General features: G+C 48.8%; 1 protein-coding gene across 2 annotated transcripts in view; it reads left to right on the forward strand.

Moving 5' to 3' along the window:
* LOC138250080 (E3 SUMO-protein ligase RanBP2-like) overlaps nt 1–14034 on the forward strand; it is an 894326-nt gene that overhangs the window by 472311 nt on the left and 407981 nt on the right. For both annotated transcript variants that reach the window (XM_069204480.1, XM_069204481.1), the window contains exon 19: nt 7812–7906. In XM_069204480.1, the coding sequence (XP_069060581.1) occupies nt 7812–7906 (95 nt within the window). The remainder of the gene's footprint in view (nt 1–7811; nt 7907–14034) is intronic.

The following is a 14034-nucleotide window of genomic DNA, read 5'->3' on the forward strand; positions in this document are numbered from 1 at the left end:
GTCCTTGGCAGCGGTGCTTGGGGCGGCGGAGTCCTTGGCAGCGGTGCTTGTGGCGGCGGTGTCCTTGGCAGCGGTGCTTGTGGCGACGGTGTCCTTGGCAGCGTTTCAGCTGCTGGCGGTCCTGTCTGTGGCAGTGGGGCTGCTGGCGGTGGTCCTGTCTGGGGGCAGTGGGGCTGCTGGCGGTCGCCTCCTGGGCAGCGGGGCTGCTGCTGGCAGTCCTGTCTGGGGCAGTGGGGCTGCAGACGGGTGCCTCCTGGGCAGCGGGGCTGATGGAAGTCTTCTCCGCCGTGCCGATCTTCCCAGACTTGCCGGTTTTCTTGTGCCCCTTCCCCACCTTGGAAGGTGTCGCAGCTGACTCCACAATCCCAACTGTTCCCCTGGGAGCGGCTTTGGTGGCTGGTGTCTTCCCCCTCTCCCGCCGGGCACTGGCCAACTTTTGATGCTTGACAGGTGGGGTACTGTCCGTGCTGTGGCTCCTTGCCACACTGGCTGCCCTGCTGCCTGGTGCACTCCAGAATCCGGTGACTACTGGCACCACTGGTCCCGCTGATGTTGTGGCTGAGGTGCTAGGTTGGGACCTGGAGAGTCGGGCCCTAGGAGATTGACGGGGTGGGGGAGGTGAGGGAAAGAGATCAAGGGTGGCCAGGAAACGTTTCTTAGGAACACTGGGATGGGTTGATGGAGGGGGTTTGGGAGTGGAGGAAGAGGTAGTGGTCGTAGGAGGTGTACGTTTGGTGACTTTGGGTGAAGGTGCATGGGCTGGAGGCTGTTGTGAGGTGGATGGCTCTTGGGTGGGTGTGTGGCTGCGTTTGTGTACCTTGGGAGGTGGGCTCACAGACACACTGGGAGAGGACACGGGATGTGTGAATGGTAGTGGGGGTGGTGACTGCATGTGAGCAGGGTGTGGTGGTGGGTGTGCTGGTGATGGACGTAGTGGCCAGACAACCACAATGTGCGCTGAATCAGCTGAATGAGAGTGTACTCACCCCCTTGTTGCTGCTGTGCTGCCCTCAAGCGCCCATCCAACTCCGGGTACGCCACCGCCAGCATCCTGGACATCAGGGGGGGTCATGGGCCATCCCCAACTGGGCCTCCGCTGTCTTCTTGTTCCAACGGCGAATGTCCTCCCATCTTTTCTGGCAGTGGGTGCTTCGTCTGTGGTAGACCCCCAGGTGTCCGGACGTCCTTGGCGATGGCACGCCAAATATCCTTCTTCTGGTGGGCGCTGACCTACAGGAATTGTACAGGGGAAAAAGAAAAGTAATTACCAACTGCACCGTCACAGCCATTGGCCTGCATCCCTACCCTTGCCATGTGGCACATGCACTCACCGTCGTTTCATGCATGCCTCATCCACCCCCCCCAAATCTTTCACCCACCCCACTCCACACGGGCATTGCCCATAAGCATGCTCCCAGTGTACTTACCTGCTTGTCTTGAGGACCGTAGAGTAGCGTGTACTGGGGGAGGACCCCATCCACGAGTTTCTCCAACTCCTCCGTGTTGAAGGCAGGGGCCCTTTCCCCAGACGCACGAGCCATTGTCTCTTACAGACTGAGGTCACAGCAGCACTTGCAGTGTAGGTCCTCTCCTGTCGAAGATCGGGTATCGAGTGATTGAACAGATAGAAAATGGCAGTCACGTCTGCTGCGGTGCGTACAGTCACTGCCGGCGTACATAGTCATTGGCTCCTGGGACCCATAGGGTCCAATGTTAACCAATGCAGAATTGCGCTGGTGTCCTTGATCGCCTCCGGAGACGGTGTACAACGCCAGCGCAGTTACCTCATATCACACTGTCCCACTTTACAGGCCAGGCAGCCGCCATTTCAGGGGCCCACATGGCTTTATTTTTTACTGCGTCACACATACCTAGGCCTTGGCTCAACACATACAGGCAAATTTCGGTTTATGAATAGCTTTCTGAGTAAGCTGTGTGTACGTATCTCAGAGTTGGTCGACTCTCTGCTCGCTGTTCTCCTCCATAGGCACCGTCCGCTGGGGCATGTGAGGAGATGGCGGCATCCTCCCGTGTAGAGACCGCTGGTGGACCTGTCGACAATGGAAGAGCGACATGTGATCATCACCTACAGGCTTGTTCGTGCCACAATCCTGGAACTGTGTGCCCAGTTGGAGCCAGACCTGATGTCAGCCATCCGCCATCCCACAGGAATCCCCCCTCAAGTGCAGGTGCTGTCAGTACTCCATTTCCTTGCAAGTGGGTCATTTCAAACAACAGTGGCCATAGCATCAGGGATGTCCCAGTCTATGTTTTCCAACGTGTTGTCCAGAGTGTTGTCTGCCCTGCTGAAACACATGCGGAGCTACATTGTTTTCCCTCAGGTAGAGGATTTGCCCACAGTGAAAGGTGACTTCTATGCCCTGGGACATATCCCCAACATCATAGGTGCCATTGATGGGACCCATGTGGCCTTGGTCCCCCCCGCAAGAGTGGAAAGGTGTACAGAAACCGGAAGAGTTATCATTCGATGAATGTGCAGATGGTGCGTTTGGCAGACCAGTACATCTCCCATGTTAATGCCAAATTTCCTGGCTCAGTGCATGACGCTTACATCCTGCAGAATAGCACCATCCCTTATGTGATGGGGCAACTCCAGAGGCACAGTGTGTGGCTATTAGGTGAGCACCTGGAACCAAATCAGTGGGAATAGTTGTCTGGGGATATCCCTAAGAGTTAGTGTGTGTCTAACAGTTGTCCCTCGCCATTTGCAGGTGACTCTGGTTACCCCAACCCGTCATGGCTACTGACCCCAGTGAGGAATCCCAGGACAAGGGCAGAGGAACGCTACAATGAGAGGCCCATGGGAGAACTAGGAGGATTATAGAGCGGACCTTCGGCCTCCTGAAGGCCAGGTTCTGGTGCCTACATATGACAGGTGGTTCCCTATTCTACTCACCAAAGAAGGTGTGCCAGATCATCGTGGCCTGCTGCATGCTTCACATCTTGGCTTTGCGACGACCGGTGCCTTTTCTGCAGGAGGATGGTCCAGATGGAGGTGTTGTGGCAGCTGTGGAGCCTGTGGCCAGTGAAGATGAGGAAGCAGAAGAAGAGGACATCGACAACAGGAACTCGGTGATCCTGCAATACTTCCAGTGAGACACAGGTAAGAAGACAAACCTGCCTGCTACATGTACTTTAACACTACTACCTCTCTACTGTCTGTCCTTTTCACCCAGTGTATGGTCACTGAGTTGTCACTTTCCCTTACCATTTCACAGATGTGGGTCCCACTGTGTGACATCTGCTTTGTTTCCTCATGGACTAGAGTTGTGTGACATAGGTATGTTGACATAACATTTGAAAGAGCATTTTGTCACTGTAATTGCCAATACACTAATTCGAAATCACAGACAGACTTCAGATAGTTTTGTGCTTTAAGAGTGTTTATTTTAGTGCTCAGTATTGGAGGGGGTTGTAAAATGGTGAGAGGTGATGGTGGAGGAATGTCCATGGCAGAGTCCAGTCTATTAGCCTCACAGGTGCATTGTCCAAAGGGGCATAGGAAGTGGAGCTGGGGCAGTTTGAGGATGGACAGGGTGACAAGGTGGGACAAAAGGATGACAATCAGGGTGGTCTCATTTCTTGGCGGGGTCTTGGCATTGTTCTCTGTCTTTGTCCTGGGTCTCAGGGACCGTTTGCAGGGTGGTTCTCCATCTGCAGGGGGTAGGGTGCTGGTGTGGTGGTCCTGTGGCGGTGCCTCCTGTCCACTAGCGCCGGCGGAGGTGGTGGGCAGTTCATTATCGAGGCTAGTGTCAGGGGCCCCTTGTTGTACCACAGTGTCCCTCCTGGTGTTGAGGACTTCCTTCAGCACCCCTACGATGGTGCCCAGGGTGGAATTGATGGATTTGAGTTCCTCCCTGAAGCCCAAATACTGTCCCTCCTGCAGCCGCTCAGTCTCCTGAAACTTGGCCAGTACCGTTGCCATTGTATCCTGGGAATGATGGTAGACTCCCATGATGTTGGAGAGGGCCTCGTGGAGAGTGGGTTCCCTGGGCCTGTCCTCCTCCTGTCGCACAGCAGCCCTCCCAGTTCCCCTTTTGTTGGGGTGGTGGGTTCGCCTGGGTTCCCTGTAGTGGTGGACACACTGCTGATTGACGTGTCCTGGGGACAGAGGTATGGGCCCGCTGGGTGGGTGCTGTTCTGGTGTTTCCAGAGTGGGGAAACTCTGTGGTGGCCTGTGACTGTGTCAGGGGAACCGACTGTCCCGAGGTCCCAGATGGGCCGGGCTGGTCGTCTAGATCCAGTTGGACAGAGCTGCTGTCCTCACTGTGGGCCTCTTCTGTTGGTGGTGTGGATATGTCTGGACCCTCCTGTCCATTGACGTTGGATAGCGGTCCTGCAGGGGTGTAAAAGCATGATTATTGCATCTGTGTGTGCCATGGTGTACAATGGGTGGGTGACCCTGTACCCCAGTGCTTGCATTCCTGTGTGGGACCTTGTGTGATGATGGTTTGGGGGGTGTATGTGTAGTGGCCATGCTTTGGTGATGGGTGTCCATGCTTTGTTGTTGAATGCAGGGCTTGGTGTTGGGATGGGTGGTTTGTGATATTGGGACATTTGTGAGGAGTTGGAGTGATGGGGGCGAGGGTGGGGGTATGTGATGGGATGCAGGTAGGGTGGGGGATATAGTAGTAAAGATTTGACTTACCAGAGTCCATTCCTCCAGCTACTCCTGCGAGGCCCTCAGGATGCAGAATAGCCAAGACTTGCTCCTCCCATGTTAGTAGTGGGGGACAAGATGGGGGTCCGCCACCAGTCCTCTGAACCGCAAGGTGGTGTCTGGAGACCACGGAACGCACCTTCCCCCGTAGGTCGTTCCACCTCTTCCTGATGTCATCCCTATTTTTTTGGTGCTGTCCCACTGCGTTTACCCTGTCCACTATTCTTCGCCATAGCTCCAGCTTCCTAGCTATGGAGGTGTGCTGCACCTGTGATCCGAATAGCTGTGGCTCTACCCGGATGATTTCCTCCACCATGACCTTGCGCTCCTCCTCAGAGAACCTGGGATGTCTTTGCCGTGCCATAGGGTGGTGTGGGTGATGTGTGGGGTTGGTGTATGTTGTGATGTGTGGGGTGATATTTAGTGGTTTGTTGTGTGAGGTGCGTGGATGTTGTGTCAGTGTTGGTGTTGATTGCCTGTGGATGCTCGTTTGTAGATGGTGGTGTCTCTCTGTGGCCTTCAGTCGCAGTTGTTGTCATAGGGGTTTGTGGGTGATGTGGGTTTTATATTGTATTGGGTGTGTGGGAGTGGTATGTGTATGTGTATCAGGTGTGTGTATTTCGAATTGTCCAATGTGGATGTGTTTTGTATGTGTGAGTGTATTTTGAGCACGGCGGTGTGTACTGCCAATAGAATACCGCGGTTGAAAGAAGTGGGTCGTGATAGTGTGGGCGTATTCCTGTTGGTGTGACGATGGAGGTTTTGTTTTCACCAGTTTATCACTGACCTTTGGTGTGTCGGACTTGTGTGGGTGTCTAAATTTTGGCGGATTCCGAGCTGTGGGTCATAATGACCGTGGCAGAATGCCGCGGCGGTGTGTTGGCAGTCTTCTGCACGGCTGTAAGCGGCTTTTACCGCCAATGTTGTAATGACCCCCAAAGTGATTAGAAGAAGGGACAATAGAAGTGAGATAGGTCATTGAGACAAACAAATTGTTGGAGAATGTCAAAGCTTGCAATGAATGAGAGAGCGAGAGCATTTGGTCCAGTTCTATGATTGTTCTTGGAGAAAAAGAGGACCGTGGCTTGTGTAGTATCAAAGAAAGATTAGGATAAGTGCTTGTGCATGCCTGGCATTCACACTCAGGAAGCCGGTATAATCAATATCCATGCTCCTTACCATTTATCCTATGCGACAGGGGCATAACCAAAATGTCAGCTTTGCAAGCTTTTCAGCTTGAAAATTCAGGAACCCCATATTCTCAGACTCAACCCAGCCAGTCGAAGGCATTAGGGCCTGCCATACACTATTGGAACCTTTGAGGCGTGCTGAGTTTAAACATGCATGATGGTGTTATTTCTCAATGTTCCTGGTGTGTTAATTTTGCCTAGAGCAGTTTGTTTTGAAACCTCGTCTTGCACGTTTGGAGCCTAAAACCATAGAAAACTTAAATGTCTGGCATCTGTAGATGCCCGAGACCCTGGGGAAGAGGTATCTCTGTACTTTTGCCCCAGTGATATTTTGGTGGGTTTATATATGTCCAGTTTTAAGGAACAATTGTTGTGAGACCCAACTCCTACCAATAGTGCCTGTTTTAATCTGGTCTAGCTAGCTAGTTTCAGAGCTTTGCGCATCTGTCTGACGGAACAACAGTAACACAGGTCAGTACTGCCACCCTCCCGAGAATAGCGGTTACTTGGTAACCATATCCATTCTGTTATATTAACATCCAAATAAATTCATCTGGCCTGGCTATAAAATCAAAGGTTTTCAGAATTAAGACTACATAGCTCAAGCCCATTTCTCTTGTTTCAATGCAGTGTGCCTTAACCATTATGGGTTGCTTCATCTGCATTATGATTGTATGAAAAAACATGTATTTTTCACTTCATTGCTGCTTTAGGGTTTATTCATCTTAAAGACAAACTTATCAATGCCATGCAAATGAAATTAAACATGACCCAATAAAACATCTAATTTTGAACTGGTGTACTAATCCACGTACATTCATTTAATAGGGCAGTACAAAGGTTAAAGTTCATGTTGTTAATTCTGACCTAAATGTGTTACTCTCTGGCACAGCTATTGTTTTATCTTTTATGCCATGCTTTTGAGCCACTGTATATACGTTATGTTTCTCGATATTACCCGATTGAAATAGGCTCGTTATGGATCCTATTCCCTCTGTTCCTCAATTAATTTCAGATTGCCTTATCAACCTGAACGTCATTCCTTCATTGTTTATGTGGGGCACACTATTGAATATAAACAATCTCCCAAACTCTGGCCCTTGTGGTGGAAATATTCACATCAGTCTTGCCTCTTTAGCTTCGCTCGTACACGGGAATACAGTCTTGAATCTCATGCCAGTAAAATTCAAGACCTAAAAGTGCAATTAGGTTTCCTCTACTGTGATCCTTTTTATGCCTTTACGTCAGACCACCCCCAGTTAAATTATAGAACTCTGATTGATTCAAAGAAAGACCTATTTAGTATTCAGATCACTATACCCATGAGAAGAAACATTGTAACCAACGATAAGTCGGATCTTATCTACAGACATCACATCACAGTATGCAGTCATGTAGACTTCGTCATAATAATATTGTATACTAGTTTTAGTGTTTGCATTCACTTTGCCCAGGTTGTTCTTGCAGCACATTTGCTGAATTCCAGATAATGATGTGAACTATCACTCGCTGAGTTCCATTACTTGTTAAAATGTTATTGTAAGTTTGAAATCCGGTGAAAACAGTTTCTTTAGCTAGGTGAAGTTAAATAGTTTTGGACCTTCTTCCCCCCCCCCCCCCCCCCCCACCCCCCCCAACCTTCTTAGGATCAAAAATAAGGCAATTTGTTTTTATCCAGTAACATTTGATGTGTTGCTGTTGAAGTAAAGGTATGTAGTGGGACTATGGCGAAGATTAGGCAAGAGGAAGATAGTATGTGGATCTGGGCCATTTATGAGGTCTATACACATACTGGTTACTTTGATCAGAAGGTAATTCTAATCTTGCTTTGAGGCTCCTAGAAGTTGGTTCTCGGATATGTAGCACAGTGGAATAGAGTTGCGCATAATGTGTGCATGTTCTAAATGAATTGACCTCCTTGTCTTTTGTATTTCTTTCAGTCTCCACATCCGGGCCAGCAGTCTTCTACAATCAATCACCCGCATACAATTCACAGTATCCGTTAAGAACTGCAGCTGCTGTTGCTCCATCAAAGGTACAGTAAATGAACTAAAACTGGCTATCCATAGTTTCTCTTAAAAAATGTTAGTTGCCAACATATGGATGTTTTTTAGCAGGCTCTCACTATATGGTAGTATAGTATACATTGCATGTTTGTTTCCAAATTTTGCTGTAGGATAAAGCTGACGAGGTTGTGACTGTGGGAGTGGGAGCACTTGGTACAAAAGCTGTGGTGTGGAAATGAAAATCTCTGCTGGGCAAGGCCTAGATAGTGCTACGTTCTGTTTTTTTTTTTTTTTTTTTTTTTTTTTTTTTATTGGAGGATTCATAGTTCTGTTTGGGAGAATTTCCAAATAACACATGATTTGTATAAAAGTACTAATGCTACAGAACAACATTCACAGATGGGTATTTTTATTGCAATAAATACCTTTACATACCAGTAAAATTATACAATGCTTGCCCTTATGTAATCAAACTGCCTGGGTTGGAATCCCTCTGTTCTAGTCCCCACTCATTCAGTGGGGTGCACACGTAAGAGAATAAATGTGATATGAAACAGGCGATTTGCATCCAGTTGGACTACTGAGGGTTTGCTTTTTTTCAGGAACACAACCAACACAACTTCTTCATGAAGCTGATAAAGAAAGCTTACAGATAAATAACACTCACAACCACGTTAACCAAGTTATCAACAAACGACCAATTACACTCTGTATTTCCTGATTTTAGGTTCTCACATCTTTTGTGCTCCCTTGTCACACCCTTCCTGACTAACCACTTACTATTAAATCGAGACACATTTCTGCAGGAGGCGACACAAAACTTGTTTAGAATTATAGTAGGTTCTCTCGAATTACCACACCTATCCCTCACTTCCGCAAGTCATGAGTGGATGGGTTTGGTTTCTCCTGTCTATATATTTCACTGAATGCAAAAAAAAACAAGTAATTGATGAAATGCTGAACAATATCAAACATTCACCCACAGTACAGAGATCTCGCCCTAAATCCATCATTTTTTGCTACCCATGTCATTCCAGCCGTATGCAAATCAGTCTTGACCCTGCTTCCCATGGGAACAGTCCAGCCCTAACTGCCAGGCCAAGTCCACCCTGGACCAGAAACAAGCATTTTGGGACTGGTTTTGGGGTATCAGCCCTCATCAGCCTGGCTACCTTCACTCCAGTGGTATGGGGAGCACGGGACCCAGGTCTGGGCATACCTGTCCCACTTAGGGCAACGAATGCAAAAAGAGCAAGTTATGGACGGAATGCTGACCAATATCAAACATTCACCCCTCTGACAGCGATCTGGGCCCAAATCCATTGCAAGAACTAGCCTGGCCGATGAGGGGTGCTAGACCGAAACTGGTCCCAGGATGCTTGTTTCGGCTCCTGGGTTCTATAGTGGTTCTAATATCTTTTTCTGTGACTCATGCTTTGCCGTTTAAGGGTGTCCACCCAATTACCAGTCTATATTTTATGATTCAAATGTTTTATTTCTTTCAAGAACAGTGCGATTTATAACAGAGGTGCTAGCATAGGAGTACCATAGAAAGATATGCAACACAAGCATACCCCACTTTCCTTCCTCACCCCCTGTTGATACTCCACTATATTGTCGCTAGCACATGTGGTGTAGCTATGTCCACTCTGAGTGTCCCTCCCCTCTCTCGAGTCATGTCAGCCTGTTTAGTCAAGCGCAGTATACATAGATATCTGGGGTGCGTTAATTTATAGAATTCGGTAGAAAGCAGTGGAATGTACAGCTTCCAGAGATCCCTGTTGGTATCCAAGTGTGAAGTTAGTGCTAGTGCCAAGCGTTCTTTGCCCAATATGCACCACATGTGATGTAGCCAAACCGTATGCATAGGAAACTTCTCTGTACCCCACTGGTATAGGATGGCCTGAAGTGCTGCTTCCAGCACAAACCCAATGTTTCGCCCCCTACAGGATTTGAGTGGGCAAAACAAAGGCTCACCTGGATTATGTGAGCTGGGAAGCACAGCAGCGTGTGTATCAAAGTGTGTCTCTGTCATCTAAAACTGCCTCCTAGTAAAGCTTGAGCTTCAGACATTACTATAGAAGGTGTCCTGGGATACCCTGACTCCCCTCCAGCACCCTACCCTGCGGCTGCTGTAGCCCCTATGCAAGTGGACTCGTGTTAAATGTTAAATACCAATAGGTTGCAATCTTGATAGCAGACCCTACAGTTAGTGTTGCTCGCTGTATGCCTCACCCTATAGTATATCTCTTCCTACTCCTTGTGTGTTAGGGTCTGCCCTGGTTCTTGCTCTCACTGTGTCTGCCCCACTGTTTTGGCCTTTGTGGGTGTATGCTGTGAAAATGTGTATAATTCAGTGATGAGGTGTCAGCCCATGTCTTTAGCTAGCAGCCACCTTTCAAAGGGGGTGAGCGGGCACTGAGCGCCGTGGCACATGTTTGGGCAGAGAGTGGCCCATCTGCATCAAACATGTGGCGCATAGCCTGGTAGCTGGCTGCCTGCCAAGCTACTAATGTAGAGGGATGGAGTCACGGCGTAAACTCAGAGTTGCCAAGTATGGCTGTCGGAGGCAATGGAAAAGAGGTCAGTACACTGCGGGTAGGTACCTGGTCCCAGACACGGCGTATGGATCTAGTGATGGAAGATTTGAGTATAAACCCCAAACCCTCTATTGTCTATGCAAGAAGGGGATTTCCCAGAGGTGTTTGCCTGCAACAGCTCTATCCTTAACGCACCAGTGCTTCTCCAATTTGGAACAACTCGACTCCACCAAAAAGCGGAGCTGGGCTGCTTGGTAGTAGTGTCCGAAGTTAGGGATCCCCAGGCCTCCCTAGCTGCCTGGTCGGCAGAGTCTGTAGTATTTCCATTGGGCTAGATTGCTGTGGGTCTGCATTAGAAACCCTTGTTATATCCTTGAGTATAGCTGCCATTTGAATACCCAGGTACGATATGGGGCTGTCCACCCATCGGAATGGTACTTGAGGTGGGTCAGCTCCTCAGGCTGAATCGAAAGGTTAAGCGTTTGTTATTTCTGAAGATAAATACGAAAGCCTGTGGTGGCTCAAAGCTTCCCCTGTTCTTCTCGGAAGGCCGATAGGGCCTTTAGCAGGTTTTCTAATGCCACTACCCCATCACCATCATAGAGGCCGATGGCATGCCTCTCATTCTCCAACCCCACCTAAGTAATGTGCAAATTATCCAGCACTCTCTGCGCCAGTAGCTCCATATACAATGAGAGCAGCAAGGGTAACAGTGTACACCCCTGTCTAGTCCCCCTAGTGATAGGAATGGGAGCAAAGGTCATCTCATTAACTTGTACTGCTGCTTGTGGAGCACTGTAGTTGCTAAGATTCGAGGCCTGGAATCTATCTCCAGTGCCAAAATGGGCCATTGTCGCTTTCAGATAATGCCAGTGCACCTGATTATATGTACTCTGAGCATCAAGAGGTAGGAGTATTATCTCCTTGCAGGAGCGCTAAGCCTTATTCACTATAAGCAGGACCTGCTTGGTGTTGTCACCACATGTGCGGTACAAAACTCAGTTGATCGGTATCCACAAGTCTCGGCATACAGGGCGCCAGTCTCGCCTCTAGAATACTTGAAAGAGCACTGCACTGCTGCCTGTCTTTCCCAGGTTTGAGATTAACTGTGATGAAAGCCTCAAGTGTGGAGGGTGGACTGTGCTGACGTCGGTGAATGAGTTAGTCACAAGAGAATAGAAACCAGAATCGAGTATGATTGCTTATAGAAGAAGGTAGAGAACCCATCTGGGGCTGGTGATTTCAGCAGTTTAAACGTGCTATAGCCGTCACTTCCACTTTGATGCGTATGGTCTGGTCAAGAACGGCAGCCTGTTGATGCGTTAGATGGGTAGTATATGCCCCACTTAAGTAATACCTTGATGCCTCAGGTGACAAGTCTTGGACCTCATATAGGGACATATAATAGTCCTGGAAGGTGCTCGCTATGTGTACATCCGTGGTTATTTCTGTGCCATTTGGGAGATGTATCGTATGCATTCTATAAGCTTGTCGCTTAGCCAGCAACTTGCTTGCCCCATTGGTCTCCCCCAATATGGAAGGAGTGATGGAGGCACAACACTGCATACTCTAATCTAAATCTAGGCTACTGAGATGGGCAAGGGCCACCTCTAATTGCAGACATATCCGGTAGGGACGTGTTAGTTTATGAATCAACCCATTTCCCCCACTCTCCCCTCGAGCACCTGTCGTTTCTCTCGTCTGGCTTTATTGTGTGCTACAGGGATAGCGATAGGTTCCCATTTCATTACAGCTTTTAACATTTCCGAGAGGGTAATAGTATAGTGGGTTCCGGTCAATCACTAATCTCAATTTAAAAAAAAAAAAAAAAAAGAAAGCTTTAAATGCCTGTGTGATACAGCTGAGCTTGCACACCCTGTCTCCCACATCCACCATATCCCCTAATGAAGACTGCTCAGAGGGCAACGAGTTAAGCTACAGTCCAGTCCCACTGGGCGAAGCACTCAGGATCATTGGTCTCCCAGTCACAGTCCCTCAAGCTTGTCTTGTGAAGGTGGCCCCCAGGCTCAACAGCATCAGCTCCCTGCAGCCCTCAACTGTATCTCCAGTTGCCACAGTCGGAGCTATGCTGCTTACTGGTGCACTCCGGAGGCTGCCATAGTACACTCAGGAATGCCTTAGTGTCTCTCGGGGGGGGGTCACGTCTTCCTCCATTAATCAGACCCCCTTGACCTAGCTCACTCACCATGCATCTCCGGCGGAGGTGCAGCAGCTGCTGCTCCCCGACTTGTCCACTGGGGAGCTGCTCCCATGCCTCTCAAGTGCCAGATACCCCAGGTCATGTGGGCCACAGCACTTGAGGCTAACGTCATCTCCAGGCCTATCTTGCTCAGGCCTGGCACCAGGATCTCGCCACACATGTCAGTTTGAGTGGACCCCTCCCTTTGCCTCTGTCAATGCTCAGGGGGCCCGCCGGAGGCCTCAGCAGCCTGTCCACTTCCTCTCTGTCATAGAGTGTGGCACCGTGCACACATTTAGGGGTGCGGACACTCCTGCCTCACTTCAGTCAGTGCTTGCAGGACCCCCAGAGTATCCACTTCTTTGTGGGCCATTTTTTGTGACCGCTTTAAATGCTCTGTCCGACGGTCAGTCGTAGAAGTGGGTCCGCAGGTCTTACAGCTACGCAATCTTGGCCAGGCCCCCTCACAGTCTATAATTTAGATCCAGAACTGCAAGTGCACATAAATGCCAGGAGCAGTCATATACAGAACAGCTCAGCTGGATGTGCTGTATGGTCTGAACTATTACACCAATGAAGAGGAACATGGCTAGCCACCTAATGATGGAGAATACAAAGGAGCTTTTGAGGAGCACCAAGTGTATGACAACTCTAATAGAGACTGAGACACCTTCGGAGGTCAGACAGCACTGAGACAACCCTCTTTTGAGCAGGTGTTGTAATTATTCCAAGTACCCTGCAACAAATGATGGAAACCTTCCAGGAGTCTGTTCCAAAGCTGAAACCTTATTCAGTTGTCCCCCAACAGGTGATTGTGTGTCCTGCCCTCCAGCAACACCCTCACCTTCCACCAACCTAGCCACCAATTACAGTTCCTCTTTTCAGTCCTCTTTTTTGCCAGAGCAGCCTCAGCCCTTTCTTAGACAAGTGCCGCTGCGCCCAGTTTCACTCACACCTCATGATATAGGTAATTATACAAATCATTAGGACAGTGATATGGGGGATTAACCAGACAAAGGGGAAATGCCAGCAGTTGGATCTGGATGATGAAAAAGGACCTTCATGATGTTGACTAATAAAGAAACTTGATTCTGTCTGAGGAGAGAAAGATTTAGATATCCCCTCAGCCAGCCGGAGTCTCCTTCATATGGTATCACTCACATGCTCTGCTTGTTTGAGTAGTCCAAAGGTTTGGCCTGTCTAGTGAGATTGGAGTAAGAATGCTTCCTTCAGCTTCAAAGAACAGCTTAGGAGGCCAATGAATTCCTTATCGATTCCGGATTACACTTATATGGAGGGGCTAAAACTGATGAAGAGGCTTCTACAATTCAGGTGGCTTTTTCACATGTAGAATATATATATATATATATATATATATATATATATATATATATATACGTTCGATGGCATGTGTAGC

The sequence above is a fragment of the Pleurodeles waltl genome, chromosome 8 (genome assembly GCF_031143425.1).
Source record: "Pleurodeles waltl isolate 20211129_DDA chromosome 8, aPleWal1.hap1.20221129, whole genome shotgun sequence".
Lineage (NCBI taxonomy): Eukaryota > Metazoa > Chordata > Amphibia > Caudata > Salamandridae > Pleurodeles > Pleurodeles waltl.